The sequence below is a fragment of the Pantherophis guttatus genome, chromosome 2 (genome assembly GCF_059756535.1).
Source record: "Pantherophis guttatus breed Tessera chromosome 2, ASM5975653v1, whole genome shotgun sequence".
In the NCBI taxonomy this organism is placed as follows: Eukaryota; Metazoa; Chordata; class Lepidosauria; order Squamata; family Colubridae; genus Pantherophis; species Pantherophis guttatus.
The window spans coordinates 171,342,967-171,357,842 of NC_142064.1; the positions used below are offsets into that span (position 1 = coordinate 171,342,967).

The window sequence follows — 14,876 nt, forward strand, 5'->3', positions numbered from 1 at the left end:
TGACCATTCTGCAGAGCATAGTTGCCTAAATTCATCAGTGGTGTTCATCAGAGCAACATCTTGTCATATTAGCTAGGTCTCCTTTTGGCCTATGCTATGCTTCAATGAAGTAGTATTTTCTAGTATGACTCTACCTTTGTAGGCTAGATTCTCTCCCATCCTGGATTCTAAGTGGGTTCAGAGCAGTGTGTAAGGTGAGATCTGGGAGGTACTCAATGCCTCATTTCAAGTGGTGGTGCTTCCTACAGCCTTAATGAAGATGTAGTGTGGTTCCTTCTCAGGGTAACCTTCTCCCTTCCAGAGACAACCTATCTGATACAAACATCTTGGAACAAACTGTTGATGGTCCCCCATAAAATAAGGGGGGCTTTTGGGCTCAGTTTTTAAGTGTTTTTAAAAATTCTATTTAGGCCTCATATGGCTTGGTGCTGAAGTAATTACAGGAAACTTCCTCCATTCCTCTATATTTGGTACACATATCTTTGAATAAACAACTCGTACTCTACAAAATAAGGGGAGACTATAGCCGGGGTGGCTTTTCTTGTTAATGACCCTGCTAATCTTCCCATGGAGATTAGCCCCTATATAAATGATCTTTTAGAAGATTTTAATACAGAGATCTTCCATAGTTTTGGCAGGCTCATCGATGGTTCCAGCAGATTGCTGGCCTCTTGGCCTCTTGACCTCTTTGCTCTTAAATTGTTGTTTTTCACTGAATGTTTTATTGTCAATTTGTTTCTTTGTTTCTGTCTCATGTTGACTCCTGATATCTGCCTGGATGCAGGGAATTTTTGGCAAGATTTTATAAATGGTTTGCCATTGCTTTCTTTCTAAGGCTGAGAATGACTGGTCATCTAACTCATTTTGTGCTTACAATGGGCTGGAACTGATAGTCTCCCAGTTTCTTGCAGAGTGCTTAACCACTACACCAAGCTGGTTCTCTTAATATTTTATACTATGGATATTTTAATTGTACTGTTCTGTTCCATGCCACTGAGCAACTAACACAGTTAGTAGTGGGATAGAAACCTATTTATTTATTTCACTACCAATCTACTTTTCATTCAAGAGGTAGAGCACTATGCATTATGTTCCCTCTTCACTAGAACATCAATCCTGTGACGTAGTGCGGGTCAGTTGGACAAATAAATAAATATTAAATAAATTATGTTCCACAGGCATTGTGTAATACTCTAGCTTCCTTTTTGCATTTTTTTTTTTTTTTTGCTTAGAAATGGAATTGTTGTTGAGCTGCATAAAATGATGCACTATTTCTCATCTTTCCTTGGCAGGTCATTATGGAAAGGATATTTATCGAAGTGGAGGTCCAGATTTCCATAATTTCATCTCTTCTGGGTTTGTCACATTAGGAAGAGGACACAACAAGGGTACAGTGGAAACTATTTTTTGTTGAATAGAAAATATATGTTTGAGAACAGTCTCTCACTTGAAAGTTTTGTTATGTATGACATCAGATAACAGTATTAGTGTGGAAAATCATAGGCTTATGCCAGAGCATAGTGTTGCAAGTTTAATAAAGTGTTAACAGTGGCCTTTTAAATCCTATGGAAGGAGACATGGAATGAGCATCTGGAGAAGGTTCCAGAATGGCAGAAAGACAGGTGGACTGAGCTACATGAATGGAAACTTCCTGTCTTGCTACCATTTGCCAAAGAAACAGAAAGATACATAAAGTTACTATGGGATAAAATGGTAACACCACTCCCAAAGTGGGATGCCGTTATTAGAATACGGAGCATTGACTTAAAACTGTATACATAAATATATCTACCCCTTTGGTGTGCTTATATCACACCTAGAGAAAAAAAATCTGCATTATAGTCTAATCTAATAAAAACACCTCCTTTACCTACTGAAAAAAGTAGGAATTGCACAATAAGACAAAAAGCTCACAATTCCCATAGGTATGTTATGCAAATGTATAAGTTTGCAAACAAGCCCAAAGGTACTTCCAAGCAATGCAGTTAAGCCTGGGAGTGGGAATGACCTTTGCCTTCTTTGAATTTCAGTAGAAAGCAATTTGGTGATCGGTCTGGCTAAAGATCTTGGGAATTTCATTTTGTTGTGCCTAGTTTTATTCCCCCTTGGAATATATTGCTTCTTGGTGCTCATACATGAATCTTGAGAACTTTCTGTGTTTTATTTGTTCTTTGCTTATTGTATGTTGGAATCTGGACTGCATAAACTTATCTGTAAGTTGTGAAAATGGATTTGTGGTCCTGCCACATAGTGGCTCACGGAACTGAATCACTTTTGCATCTCCTCTAGATTTTTCTCTCCAAAATTTGTGTGAGATTCTTAAAGAGATGCTCATTATTGATTGTGTGATAAAGCTACTGGTCATATTATTCACAATTTCTATTGAATTTTCATCAGCAGATTCAGTATAACAAGAGTGCGTTGTATTTAAATATTTATCCTTCCTATGCATATATTGTAAGCATTTTATAAAGCGATTTCCTTAAGGGTCATACATTTTTGTCTGTCTACCTAATCTGTGAGAAGTGTGTGTGTGTGTGTGTGCGTGTGTGTGTGTGTAAGAGAGAGAGAGAATGCACACAGACACATACTCATTATTGTACAAATCTGAAAAACATGTCAATATCCATAACCTGCACTGTGTATGTTCTGTGTAACATAATGTATATGCAGTACAATGCTGGATGTGCTGATGTGGTGATGTAATAGCAAATGATATCTACCATAACCACCTAGCAATTATGATGACCCTCATAACTGATATACAGGAGCGTCTTGCTACCCAAACCAGGATGGCTCTTTAAAAATCACTCTGGTGTCTATTTGGGTGAATTTCTAATGAAGTATATAGCAAGACCTTTTTTTATTTATAGGGGGACGGAGTTGTGTACATTTTATTGCTTTCAGACTGTTGAAGAATGAGCCAATTTCCTAGAAAGACTTGAGCGGAGAGAGGGAAAGTCCGAGTAGGGCTGGACCACTCATTGGATCTGATGTACAGATTCCAAGCTAGCTAACCGTCAAGTCTTTTTGGGGATTCGCCTCACTCTATGGCACACTAGTGCATTAAAGGGCAGGCTTAAGCCACCTTGATGACACAACATTGTTCCTTGCTGACTTACTTGTAGACTGTTGAACATTTATATCATGTATTTGGAGATACAATTCTATTTCTAGAGAAACACTGTATTGTATGTGAAGGCATATTGTTTTATATATCCATTCTTGTTGATGTTTCCATGGATGTTCATCATTCGCAAGTTGTAAAACAAAAACAACCAACTTCCCTTTCTTGCTCTGATTTTTATTTTGCTGTTTAACCAATGGAAGAAAAGCTTTCTTTATAAATGTCATCCAAAGCAGTGTGAGTTTTGTGGAACTGTCACAGAAAAAAAAACATTATATGTGTGTACTGTCTGTGTTTTGTCTGTTCAAATAAAGTTTATTGAGGTGGAGGCATAGCCCGTAGGATTGTGTTGTCCTGTGGTGTAGGATGCAATACAGAAAAAAAAAAGCATAAAAAAATGGGAGGGAAAGTGGATACAATGTATGGACAAAGAACTTCCAAGAAAAAAAAAAAAGCCTTCTATAATCTTTTCTGAATTACCCTTTTCAAGTTTTTCTAATTCTAATCAAACAAGGAAACTCGCTGGCAGAAAATCACAAACTGAGACATTCCAATGGAGTCTAAAAAAACAGAAACAAATTCAGAAGCATCTTTTCTGTTATCCGAAATATTTTGGTTTGTTTATTGCCAGATATTATCTGCATTGTTACCACAATCAATCAGCTTAAGGGGATTTTTGTTTTAAAGATGCATGCCTAGTAGGCAGGGTAGAAAGGCAGTGGGAAGACAGATTTTTTAAAAAGAAAAAATGTTGAGAGATAATGGCCATGAGCAATATAGGGAAATAATGAACAAACTTTTGCTATTGAGCATTATCCAATATTTCATATTTTACTATTTCATTACTGTAGGAGCCTTTGTAGAATTGATTTCCCTTCCCCAGCTTCACCCTGGCTGAATTTTTTAGAGTAATAGAATTAATTGTAGTTATTATTTCTAAACTTTGTATTAGAAATTTGAATTTCACCAATTATCCTGGCCAATGACGAAAGTTTGAAAAACTCCATTTACAGATGTGTGAATAAAAATGATTGGCTTATCTTTTTTAAAAAAAACAAAAAGTCCTCCCAAGGACTGAATGTGCCGATTCTGAAGTAGATGATATCATTTACTTTAGTTGTCATCCATTATTTATTTCCTTGAGGATTCAGTTCACATGTTTCACTGCAAGAAGGCAAACTCTTGCCTAAAAATCTCACATGGCAGCTTTACATTCTGTGTCTCCTTGCTGTGGGGATGGTCATTTAGCTGAGCTGTTTGAGTGCTTTCAAGTAAACAGCCATCCTTGGTGAACTCCCTAAAGAAGCCTAGGGATGCTGGAAAGAAAATACAAGACTATGGGACATTTTTAATTGATCATAGAAATTCCATTTACTCAATTGATTTAAAACATGTGCTGTATATGTGCATTAAAAATATGGAAAGTAAGATGTAATGGGGAGCTGAAGAATGCACATCTCGGGACATTGGAAAGTGCTTTTTTTTCATTAGGACTGATACAATTATATACACAAGTACTATCTTGCTTGCAGAGTATGTATGATGTTCCAAAGTGCTGTAACATTTGAACTATTACCTTGAGATAGAGGTGGTTATGTTGTCTAACTATGGCTTCAGGAAATAAGCATTACTGCAATTAACTATAAAAATTCCACCATACAGCTTGAAATTATCGCACGTGCTTTGGGGGGGGGGGGGGTATTTATTTATTTATTTATTGCTTAAAACTGAATTACTTAGAACTGAGTGTCTGTGATATAGGATACTAACATTGTCCCCCTTCCCCACTGTCTTCTATGATGTAGTTGCCCTGTTAGAGTTGAGTAGCAATTCTGGATGGAGATTCTGGGTTAGGAAAACTGGTTTTATGGCATGTTCCCTATTGTGAATACCAAAGAGGTAGACTGAGGTCAATGATGTGGAACAGAATGAGCTATAATGATTTATGCCTCTGATGTGAGACCCTGCAGGACCAGTGATTGCATTCATCATTTCAGCCTATCAAATATTGTGAAGTGTATTCTTTAAATATGAGATAGGAATATGCTTGAGCTTAGACAAAATAAAAGTGGAGGATCTCCCTACACCAGGATATTTTTCTGGGGTGTTAAAAGGTAGAGCAATGAATTTGGATACTTACAAACAGAAATGTTCTGCATTATGTCGTATTGTGTTTTTTCAGGTGGCTGACACTGCTATCATTCTCTGGAGTATGAAACTAGATGCACTGAAGGATAATTTAAAAGTGATTATCTTGCTCTGTTCAAGATGTTTACAATATATATGGAGGTGGTGGCACATTGTAAGCAGTTAACTCATATGGCAATGAAATATATAGATAGATGACTCATTTTATTTATTTTTATTATTATTTATTAAATTTGTTTGCTACCCATCTCACTGCAGCTCACCACAGCTTACAAATAATACTCTTTTATTTCAATCATTGATCAACAAATACAATAGAGAGAACAAATAGCAACATATAGTTACAGAGTTCATCTGTATACAGTGTTTTTTTGTATGAAGCATGCTTTCATAAATTTGTTTCTCGGCATCATATCTAGCAAGAATTGTATGATGTTTGTGTATGTGTGTGTCTTCTTTTTGAAATTTTAATTAAATGTTGGATGAGATTTTCAAACTGTAGTCCTCCTTGGTGTAAACTGTGTGATAGCACATAAACTGTTGATTAAATCTCATAAACATCACATAAGTGGATAAGATATAGAATAAACCAGAACCTGGAATCCAATAAGTGGAATATGAATACCCTTCTTAAGCTTAAAATAGTAATATTCCTAAGATATTTGGTTACAGTAAAGCCTTAACTTTTAATAAGGTACCATATTTCTTTGGATGACAGTATCCCTTATGATTGGTGAAGCATCTGCTTACTTCTCCAAAGATATCACAGATTTCAGATTTATGATAATATACCTCTTTGCCATTATTTTTACTCAAGTGAACCAATAGTTTACTTAGGGCAGGGGTGTCAAACTGGCGGCCCATGGACCAAGTGCGTCATGTGCAGGCCATGCCCACCCCAGCTCCGTGAAGGGAAAAAATGTCATGAAACATCATGTGATGGCAACATGATCCCGTGAGTTTGACACCCATGACTTAGAGCATTAGTAGGCTAAACCCAGTGGGGAAAATGTTCTGCCAGAATTTTAGAACACTGGCTTTAAGCCCTCATCTCAGTCATATATGATTTTGTTTCAGCCCTATAAGGTAGACCAGACTAAGAAGCAGACACCAGATAGATCTAAAGCCATTCTTATTAGAAAGCAATAGTATCAGAATCTAGCAAAACTGTATCTTCTTGCTTTCCTCATTTTATCTGGATGTGCAAATGGGGAGGGGGCTGTCTGAGGTGTTTTTTTGTAAAGCCTTTTCTTGGTCTGGTCTCAAGCCTTATTTATCATATTGTTACCTTAGTAATGGTTCTTCTTTTAAGGTCATCCTGTATGTTCATCATAATTTCTAATTGTATTCAAAATACATTATTATCCTATTAAGATCTTCCTTAGCAATTCATTCTTTTGCATGATTAAAGTAGACAAATAGATACAATAGACAATACATACATACATACATACATACATACATACATACATACATACATACATACACACTCTCTCACAGACACACACGTAGGAATTATAACATTTGACCACAAAATTTGCCATAACTACCTTTAAAGTCAAAAATGCATATTGGCCCCTGGTATGAGCAACAATTTAATTATAGCTGATATTCTCCTGATATCCTTACCTTACTGACTTTCAGGCCAGATTCAGACCTAAAACAAATCATAATTTTTCATTATGGACAGGGTGTTGTGCTTGTCTTTTTATGTATTCTTCTTGTCCTTCTCTTTTGCATGCTGATTGGCACTTTCCATTTTCAGTAGAAAGGGAAGGAAATACATATATACCTCTTCAAATGGAAGGGAATCGTCGTGTTCTGGTTGGCATTTCAACCTTTGCCTTATGCTTGTGACTGAATTAAAAAAATACAAATGATTTAAGGTAAAGTCAGTGGTTGATACAAATTAAACATGTAATTACCCATATAGTTTAAGAACATTAGAGCCATGACCACTGTCCTAAAAGATTAAAGGCAGCAATAGATAATATTGGAATAGTACCATTTCAATTAATTTCAGAACAAAAAAAAAATGAGTTTGTCTTCTGCACACCAAGCTAAAGGCAAGATACTAGCTATATACCCGTACTTTGTTTGGCCTTATGTCCAATAACCTCTCACTTTTGCAGGCCAAGGTCAAGAGCAAAAAACCCATATTGATTGGAATGCTTTTACACAGTTTCAGGCTTTCCTCTAAGTCACTACAATGCATCTCAGAAGATTTTCAACCTCTTCTTTTGAAGCCAAAGATGAGGGTTGGATAGAAGAGTAAACTTGATTTCTGATACAATTTGACCTAATGACAAAAATTAGTTCTATATACGCTCGGGATCTTTCTCTCTCTTGTGTGGCCCAAAGTTTTAAACTCTGTGTTTCTTTCTTACACTTTTATGCTGTAATAGACTAGGAACCACCATTTTCTCAGACTTTTTTTGTTCTAATCAGCTGCAAATTGTTTACAAAATGGCCCTCTCTGTTTCCCAACATCCCACTTCCTATCTTCCCAGTTTTCTCCTTATACCTCCTTATAATCATGGGTGATTTCAACTTGCCATCCGTTGGTGAAACGTCTGGGATGGCTCGGGAGTTCATGGCTTCCATGACGGCCATGGACCTGACCCAGTTAGTTCATGGCCCCACTCACGGGGGGGGACACACTCTAGACTTGATTTTTGTCTCTGGCCAGTGGTTGAGTGATCTTGTTATAGGGGATATAGACATGGAACCCTTGTCATGGTCAGATCACTCACTCCTTCGTCTGGACTTTCGTACCGCTACACCCCGCCGCAGGGAGGCGGTCCCAATTAGATAGGTCCGCCCCAGGCGCCTGATGGATCCTGATAGGTTCCAGACGGAGCTTGGGCCAATTCCTGATGATCTGGCACACGACTCAGCCGAGGACCTGGTAGCTGCCTGGGATCGGGCGGCTGGTGGGGCCTTGGATCGAGTCGTGCCTTTGCGGCCTCTGACCCGCTGTCGATCCCTCGCGGCTCCTTGGTTCACCGAGGAGCTGAGGGAGATGAAACGCCGGAAAAGACGCCTAGAGAGCGGTTGGAGGGCCAGTCGCGCTGAATCTGACCGAACACTGGTAAGGTCGCATATTAAGACCTACCTAGTGGCGATAAAGACGGCAAAGTGTAATTACTTTTCCGCCTCTATTGCGTCATCAGGGAATCGTCCGGCAGCCCTGTTCAGGGTAACCCGCTCCCTGCTCCATCTGGGAGCGCGGGAGGATCCCTTGGAAGGCAGGGCGGAAGATTTCGGACAATACCTGTATGACAAAATCGCTCAGATCCGGGGGGACTTGGACTCTGACTGGGTAGATCAGGGCAGGGTGACGAGGAATAGTCTTGAGAATGTTATCTGGGAGGAGTTTGATGCTGTGACTCCCGATGATGTGGACAGGATTTTGGGGAGACTTAGTGCGGCCACATGTTTACTGGACCCGTGTCCCTCCTGGTTGGTACTGGCCTCCCGGGAGGTTACACGAGGCTGGCTCCAGGGTGTTATCAACGCTTCATTGAGTGAGGGTTACTTCCCCGCGGCCTTGAAAGAGGCGGTGGTGAGGCCTCTCCTCAAGAAGCCGTCCCTGGATCCGGCAATATTGGCCAACTATCGTCCTGTCTCCAACCTTCGCTTTCTGGCGAAGGTTGTTGAGAGTGTGGTCGCGCGACAGTTTCCGCAATTCCTGGAGGAAACATCCTATCTGGATCCGTTCCAGTCTGGTTTCAGGCCTGGGCACAGCACGGAAACGGCATTGGTCGCGTTGGTTGATGATCTCTGGAGGGCTCGGGACAGGGGTTGTTCCTCTGTTCTGGTCCTGTTAGACCTCTCAGCGGCTTTTGATACCATCGACCATGGTATCATGCTGCACCGGTTGGAAGAGTTGGGGATGGGGGGCACCGTGTTACGGTGGTTCTCCTCCTTTCTCTCCGACCGGTCGAGGTTCGTGTTGACAGGGGGGCAGAGGTCGACCTCGAGGCCTCTTATATGTGGAGTGCCTCAGGGGTCGGTCCTCTCGCCCCTCCTGTTCAACATTTATGTGAAGCCGCTGGGCGAGATCATCCGTGGCTTTGGGGTGAGATACCATCAGTACGCTGATGATACTCAGCTGTACATCTCCACCCCAGGCCACCCCAATGATGCCCTTGAAGTGATGTCCCAGTGCCTGGAGGCTGTACGGATCTGGATGGGGAGGAACAGGCTCAAGCTCAACCCTTCCAAGACTGAGTGGCTGTGGTTCCCGGCATCCCGATATAGTCAGTTGACCCCATCACTGACTATTGGGGGCGAGTCTTTGGCCCCCACAGAGAGGGCTCGCAATCTGGGAGTCCTCCTGGATACACAGCTGTCCTTGGAGGAACATCTGACGGCTGTAACCAGGGGGACCTTTTATCAGGTTCGCCTGATCCGCCAGTTGCGGCCCTTTCTTGATCGGGATTCCCTGTGCACAGTCACTCATGCCCTCGTGACCTCTTGCCTTGATTACTGTAACGCTCTCTACATGGGGCTCCCCTTGAAGAGCACCCGGAGGCTCCAACTGGTCCAGAACGCAGCAGCGCGGGTAGTGACGGGAGCAGCATGGCGCTCCCATGTAACACCGCTCCTGCGCGAGCTGCACTGGCTCCCAGTGGTCTTCCGGGTGCGCTTCAAGGTGTTGGTTATCACCTTTAAAGTGCTCCATGGCATAGGGCCTAGCTATCTCCGAGACCGCCTGCTGCCACCGACGACCTCCCATCGACCCGTGCGCTCCCACAGAGAGGGCCTCCTCGGGGTGCCATCAGCCAAACAATGCAGGCTGGTGACCCCCAGGGGGAGGGCCTTCTCTGTGGGGGCTCCCACCCTCTGGAATCAGTTGCCCCCTGAGATAAGGAGAATCCATGACCTCAGTGCCTTCCGCCGTGCCCTTAAAACCTTCCTTTTCCAACAAGCCGGGCTGGCCTAATTCTTTTTAAGTGTTTTTAATTGTTTGGTTTATTGTTTTAACTAATGGGGCCAAATTTATATATATTTTTTTAACTGTATTTTAATATTTGTATTTGATGTTTTTATTTGGCTGTTCACCGCCCTGAGTCCTCAGGGAGAAGGGCGGTATACAAATTCAAAAATAAAATAAATAAATAAATAAATACCTGTTGTTGAAAAACCTGGGTTGGTAGCTCATAAAATATGCAGGTTTCATGTGTGTACACACACACACACACACACACACACACACATGCGCGCGTACACACACACACACACACACACACACACACACACACACACACACACACACATATATATAACCAGAAACATGGCCTGATATGATAATAACTTGCTATTTGAAGAACCTCTTCTCTGGTTGGCGTCTCTGTATATTTCTGTTTTATTCATGGTCAATATTCTGATTGTTGCTTGGTTTCACATATTTACAGTAAATAGTCATAATTTTGTTTGGTTTGTTCATTTGCCATTGGGATTATCTTAGTTTTTGAAGATTTATTCTAAAAAAATGATGCAAGTACTCAATAGACAGTTATTTCCTTGAGCTTCAGTTCCGTATATTTTTTTAATTGCTTTTAATTTGCTTTAATATCTTTTGTTCTTATTGTTTTGACTATTTATTTACATGTGTTGTGTTGTTTTATTATTTTTAACTGTGAAGAACAATCATAAGTCATGGGGACTCATGCAAGATGGGTGGCTATATAGATGGAGCAAATCAGTAAATATTGTAAACAAACGAACTAACATACCTTTATTTCAAATGGCTTTTTATGATCAAAAGAAATCTTAACATACAAACCAGAAATTATGCGTGATTAAAAATCAAATAAGATGTTTCTCGCATTTCATGTAACTTTTGCTTAGGGAACAGATTAATGTAAATTACATTAGGACTATAGCATTTCTAGATTACTATATATAAATTGTGAACGAGAGAGGAAAAACAGGAGGAAATATGAGAAGAGTACATTTGCAGACTGAGTATTTTTTACTCTCTGTGTCTGTGTGTACATAATGTCTTTTAAATTCTTTTTGAGTTTTCAGCAGGGAGGCCAGATGACAAGCATAATGATGTCACTCTTACGTTGTTTCTCTAGCACTATTTGTTCCAGCAAAATAGAAGGAATCATGCATGATGAAATGTAAGTGCAGAGTTATGTTGGATATTGCATTTAATTTTAAATTATTGGTATACTCATACTTATGTTGGATACACATATTCTGTAATGTTCAGTATATAGAGATTAATTTGCTGAATTATTGGCCAGAGTCTTAGATAGCATCGAAACTAGAATTTTGATGGGTGAACGAATTCCTGAAAGCTACAGGCTGCTGTACCTTTCATAGTCTTGTTTTCCTTTCATGTCGCTGAGTGCTCTCCATGGTCCTGCTGCTTCCGTATCTTTAATCTTTAAATAATGCTGCAAATTATCGTTGAGGTTCAGTGCTAGCATCTTTTCCGCTGCATATCTGAAATAAAATATATCTTCTCATAAGGTTGTGCATACTTATGTTATTGTAAGTTTCCGGTTATCACTGAATGAACCCCAGTCAGTATGAATATAAGATAGACCTGTCAGATCTCAGATCTTTCAAGGAATGCAATTATGATTGCCCCACTGTGCTACTTCATCAAATGCCCATGTCGTCAACTGATTTGGCCAGATTGATAAAGGAAACCTGGAAGGGGCAAATCTGCATAAGAGAAGCTACAGTTTCTAATTAATAGGCAATGCAAAGAACCATAGATTTTGGCATATAGATTCCAACACAGGCTAGAATGTTTATGTTTCCTTTCTTTGTCAGCTTGAATAACAGGTGACTCAGCTGACTTTAGTTCATGTTGGTTTCATTTAGCACACTTTTTGAATTTAGTTTCAAGAGATTCCTGAGGCAAAGTATTGTTACAAAGACTTGCTTGGACACAAAGAAGTAATTGACTTCTTTGTAATTGTCATAGACCAGGAAAAGGAGGGCAGAGGCAAGATTTGATGAGTATTTTACAGAGGCACCAGAAGAATGCTTGAAGCAAGAGATATATTCCCATTACATGGGAAAATGCTGATACAGACAGAAGGAAACCAGAAAATATATGTCGGCTTTACATTTTCCCCATGTTATTAGTAATAAGAAACTTAATCAATGCAACTTTTTACATATATGTTTTCTTCAAATTTCATAAGAATTATTTTTAAGGTGAAAGTTTCTTGAAACCACACAGCACACATCTGAAAATAGCAAAGCTTGTCAATCCAAAAGCCATAAAGCACTATCATTGCTGCAGCTGAATTCTAAGCAGTTTTCTATCTTTATTTCCTAGAGTTGATTTTTTAAAAAAAAAATCCTATTAAAAGAGAGAATTGATATTGTAGAGCTGTAGATGAAATCAAATTGTTTATTGTGTTAACCCTGCAATTAGATATTTGTACCTGACAAAATTTTGATCTGATCATAATTTTCCTTGGCAAATGATTGAGTAATGGACTTCTACCTGAAAAATTAGCTTTACAACTGAAGCATAGGAGGTTAAGTTTTTGAATGACAGTTGGTAATAAGAGAGGAGAAAAGGCTGTACTGATAAAATTGATAAGAATATGTAATTGTAAGATGGGGTAGAGAGAAATTTGTAATTGAAGATGGGGTAGAGAGAAATTTGAGGAGCATTTGAGAGCATTAAGAGCCAGTTTGGTCTTCAAGTTAAGGTGCCAGGCTAGAAGTCGGGAGACTGTGAGTTCTAGTCCCACCTTCTCTAATATTCCCTCCCTTCTGGTCTTCAGAAAACGGGAAAATGTCCTTGTTCACGAAGCTAGGGGAGTGGGTTGTTATGACTATCTCTCTGGATTGGCTTGTATTGATTTTAATCATTATTCCTACTTTTATATGGTTACAGACAGTGTATGGTATGTTGTTTTAAACTCGTCTGCTTTTAATTTGAAAGTTGACTGCTTGGAGCTGTCTGTAAACTTTAAGTAAATCTCATTTAGTGACCACAATTAGAACCAGCAACTTGGTTAATAAGCTAAGCAGTCACTAAGTGAAACTGTGACTGTGTTTACAATTGTACTTCAGCTCTCTTCTGCTTCACAAACTTGTGAAGGTTTTACTTTTTACTTTTTCATTACCATCACTTTTTCATTAACATAGTAACTGTAAATGATAACTGGCTAAGGCAATCAGTAAAGAAGGACATCTTGTAAATAAAATTTGTCCTATGGCAGGATGGGGATCAGCAGTGAGAGCAATATTTGAGTCAGTCTACATTTCTGCTAGTTTAAAGGTTACTGCATAGCATTGGAGAGATGTTTACATTTGATTCGATAAATTATAGAAAAACCATGTGGAAATAGGAAGACAAAGTGATAGATCAAACTCTGTATCATTATAAAATACAGAAGCCCAACCTTACGGCTCTATTCAGTTCCACATGTGGAGAATCTGAAGATCCTGACATTAATTGACTGCTTGAGATGAAGAGCATTTCAACCAAAAATAGGTGCTGAATGGGCGTTGGTTCTTACCTGACACGCCTCTTCTCTGACTGTCGGGCACGGCAGTCAGGATGGGTGGAGACCTGGTTGAGTCGTCATTGGACCGGGTCTGCTGAAAAAGGCAGGAAGTCCCTCCCCTGACCGTGGCTGTCAGTTTGAGACGAGGGAGTATCAGCAGTAAGACGTGTCTAGGGATAGAGAACAAAGAGAATTAGAAGAACCCGCCCCCTCCCAGGTGAGGTCGTAACGGGATCGGCCTCCACAATAAGGGTGGGGCTGACTGCCGTGCCCGACAGTCAGAGAAGAGGCGTGTCAGGTAAGAACCAACGCCCATTCTCCTCCAGTCGGGCACGGCAGTCAGGATGGGACATACCAGAGCCAAGTGTCCAGACGGGAGGGAGAAGGCCGGTCCCGAAATCAGGAAGCCGAGTGGACCCCTTGCAGGACTCTCCGGCCAAAGGCCGCATCCGAAGACGCATACTTGTCCAAGCGATAGTGGCGGACAAAGGGAGAAGGCGATGCCCAGGCCGCCGCCCGACAAATCTCGCCGATGGAGGCCCGGGTGGACCACGCTGCTGAAGTGGCGGCGCTTCTCGTCGAATGAGCTGTTATGTTGCGAGGAACTGGAAGCTCAGAAGCTTCATACGCCGCCGAAATGCAAGCCCGAATCCAGCGCCCCAAGGTGGTAGAAGAAACCTTCGATCCCAGAGAAGCTGGTAAAAAGGATACGAAGAGGGCGTCCGAACGGCGTAAGGTAGCCGTGCGGGAAATATAGATCTTTACAGCCCGACGGACGTCGAGGGTATGCCATCGCCGTTCAAGAGAATGTTGAGGATTAGGACAAAAGTTAGGCAGTACTACTTCCTGGGCCCGGTGGAAAATCGTATTCACTTTCGGGATGAAAGAAGGATCCAATCTCAGTACCACCCGATCCTGGTGGAAGATACAGAGTTCCTTACGAATGGACAGGGCCGCCATCTCAGAAATCCGCCGAGCCGAAGTCACCGCCACAAGGAAAGCCACCTTAAAGGATAGGTATCTTAAGGAAACATCTCTCAAGGGTTCGAAGGGGGGAGCCGTTAGAGCCCGGAGAACCTTAGGTAAGTCCCAAGAAGGGTAGC

At 40.7% G+C, this 14,876-nt stretch overlaps 1 protein-coding gene and 1 long non-coding RNA gene across 4 annotated transcripts in view; one reads left to right on the top strand and one right to left on the bottom strand.

Annotated features, from left to right (window-relative positions):
- The window catches only part of SHISA6 (shisa family member 6), a 333,085-nt gene that overhangs the window by 61,839 nt on the left and 256,370 nt on the right, over positions 1–14,876 (top strand). For all 3 annotated transcript variants that reach the window (XM_034407819.3, XM_034407813.3, XM_034407826.3), the window contains exon 4: positions 1,293–1,388. In XM_034407819.3, the coding sequence (XP_034263710.1) occupies positions 1,293–1,388 (96 nt within the window). The remainder of the gene's footprint in view (positions 1–1,292; positions 1,389–14,876) is intronic.
- LOC117659811 (uncharacterized) overlaps positions 5,478–14,876 on the bottom strand; it is a 42,569-nt gene continuing 33,170 nt past the window's right edge. Inside the window, exons 2-3 of the long non-coding RNA XR_004589522.3 lie at positions 11,606–11,737; positions 5,478–7,132 (exon numbers count right to left, since the gene is read on the bottom strand). This is a non-coding gene — a long non-coding RNA (uncharacterized LOC117659811). The remainder of the gene's footprint in view (positions 7,133–11,605; positions 11,738–14,876) is intronic.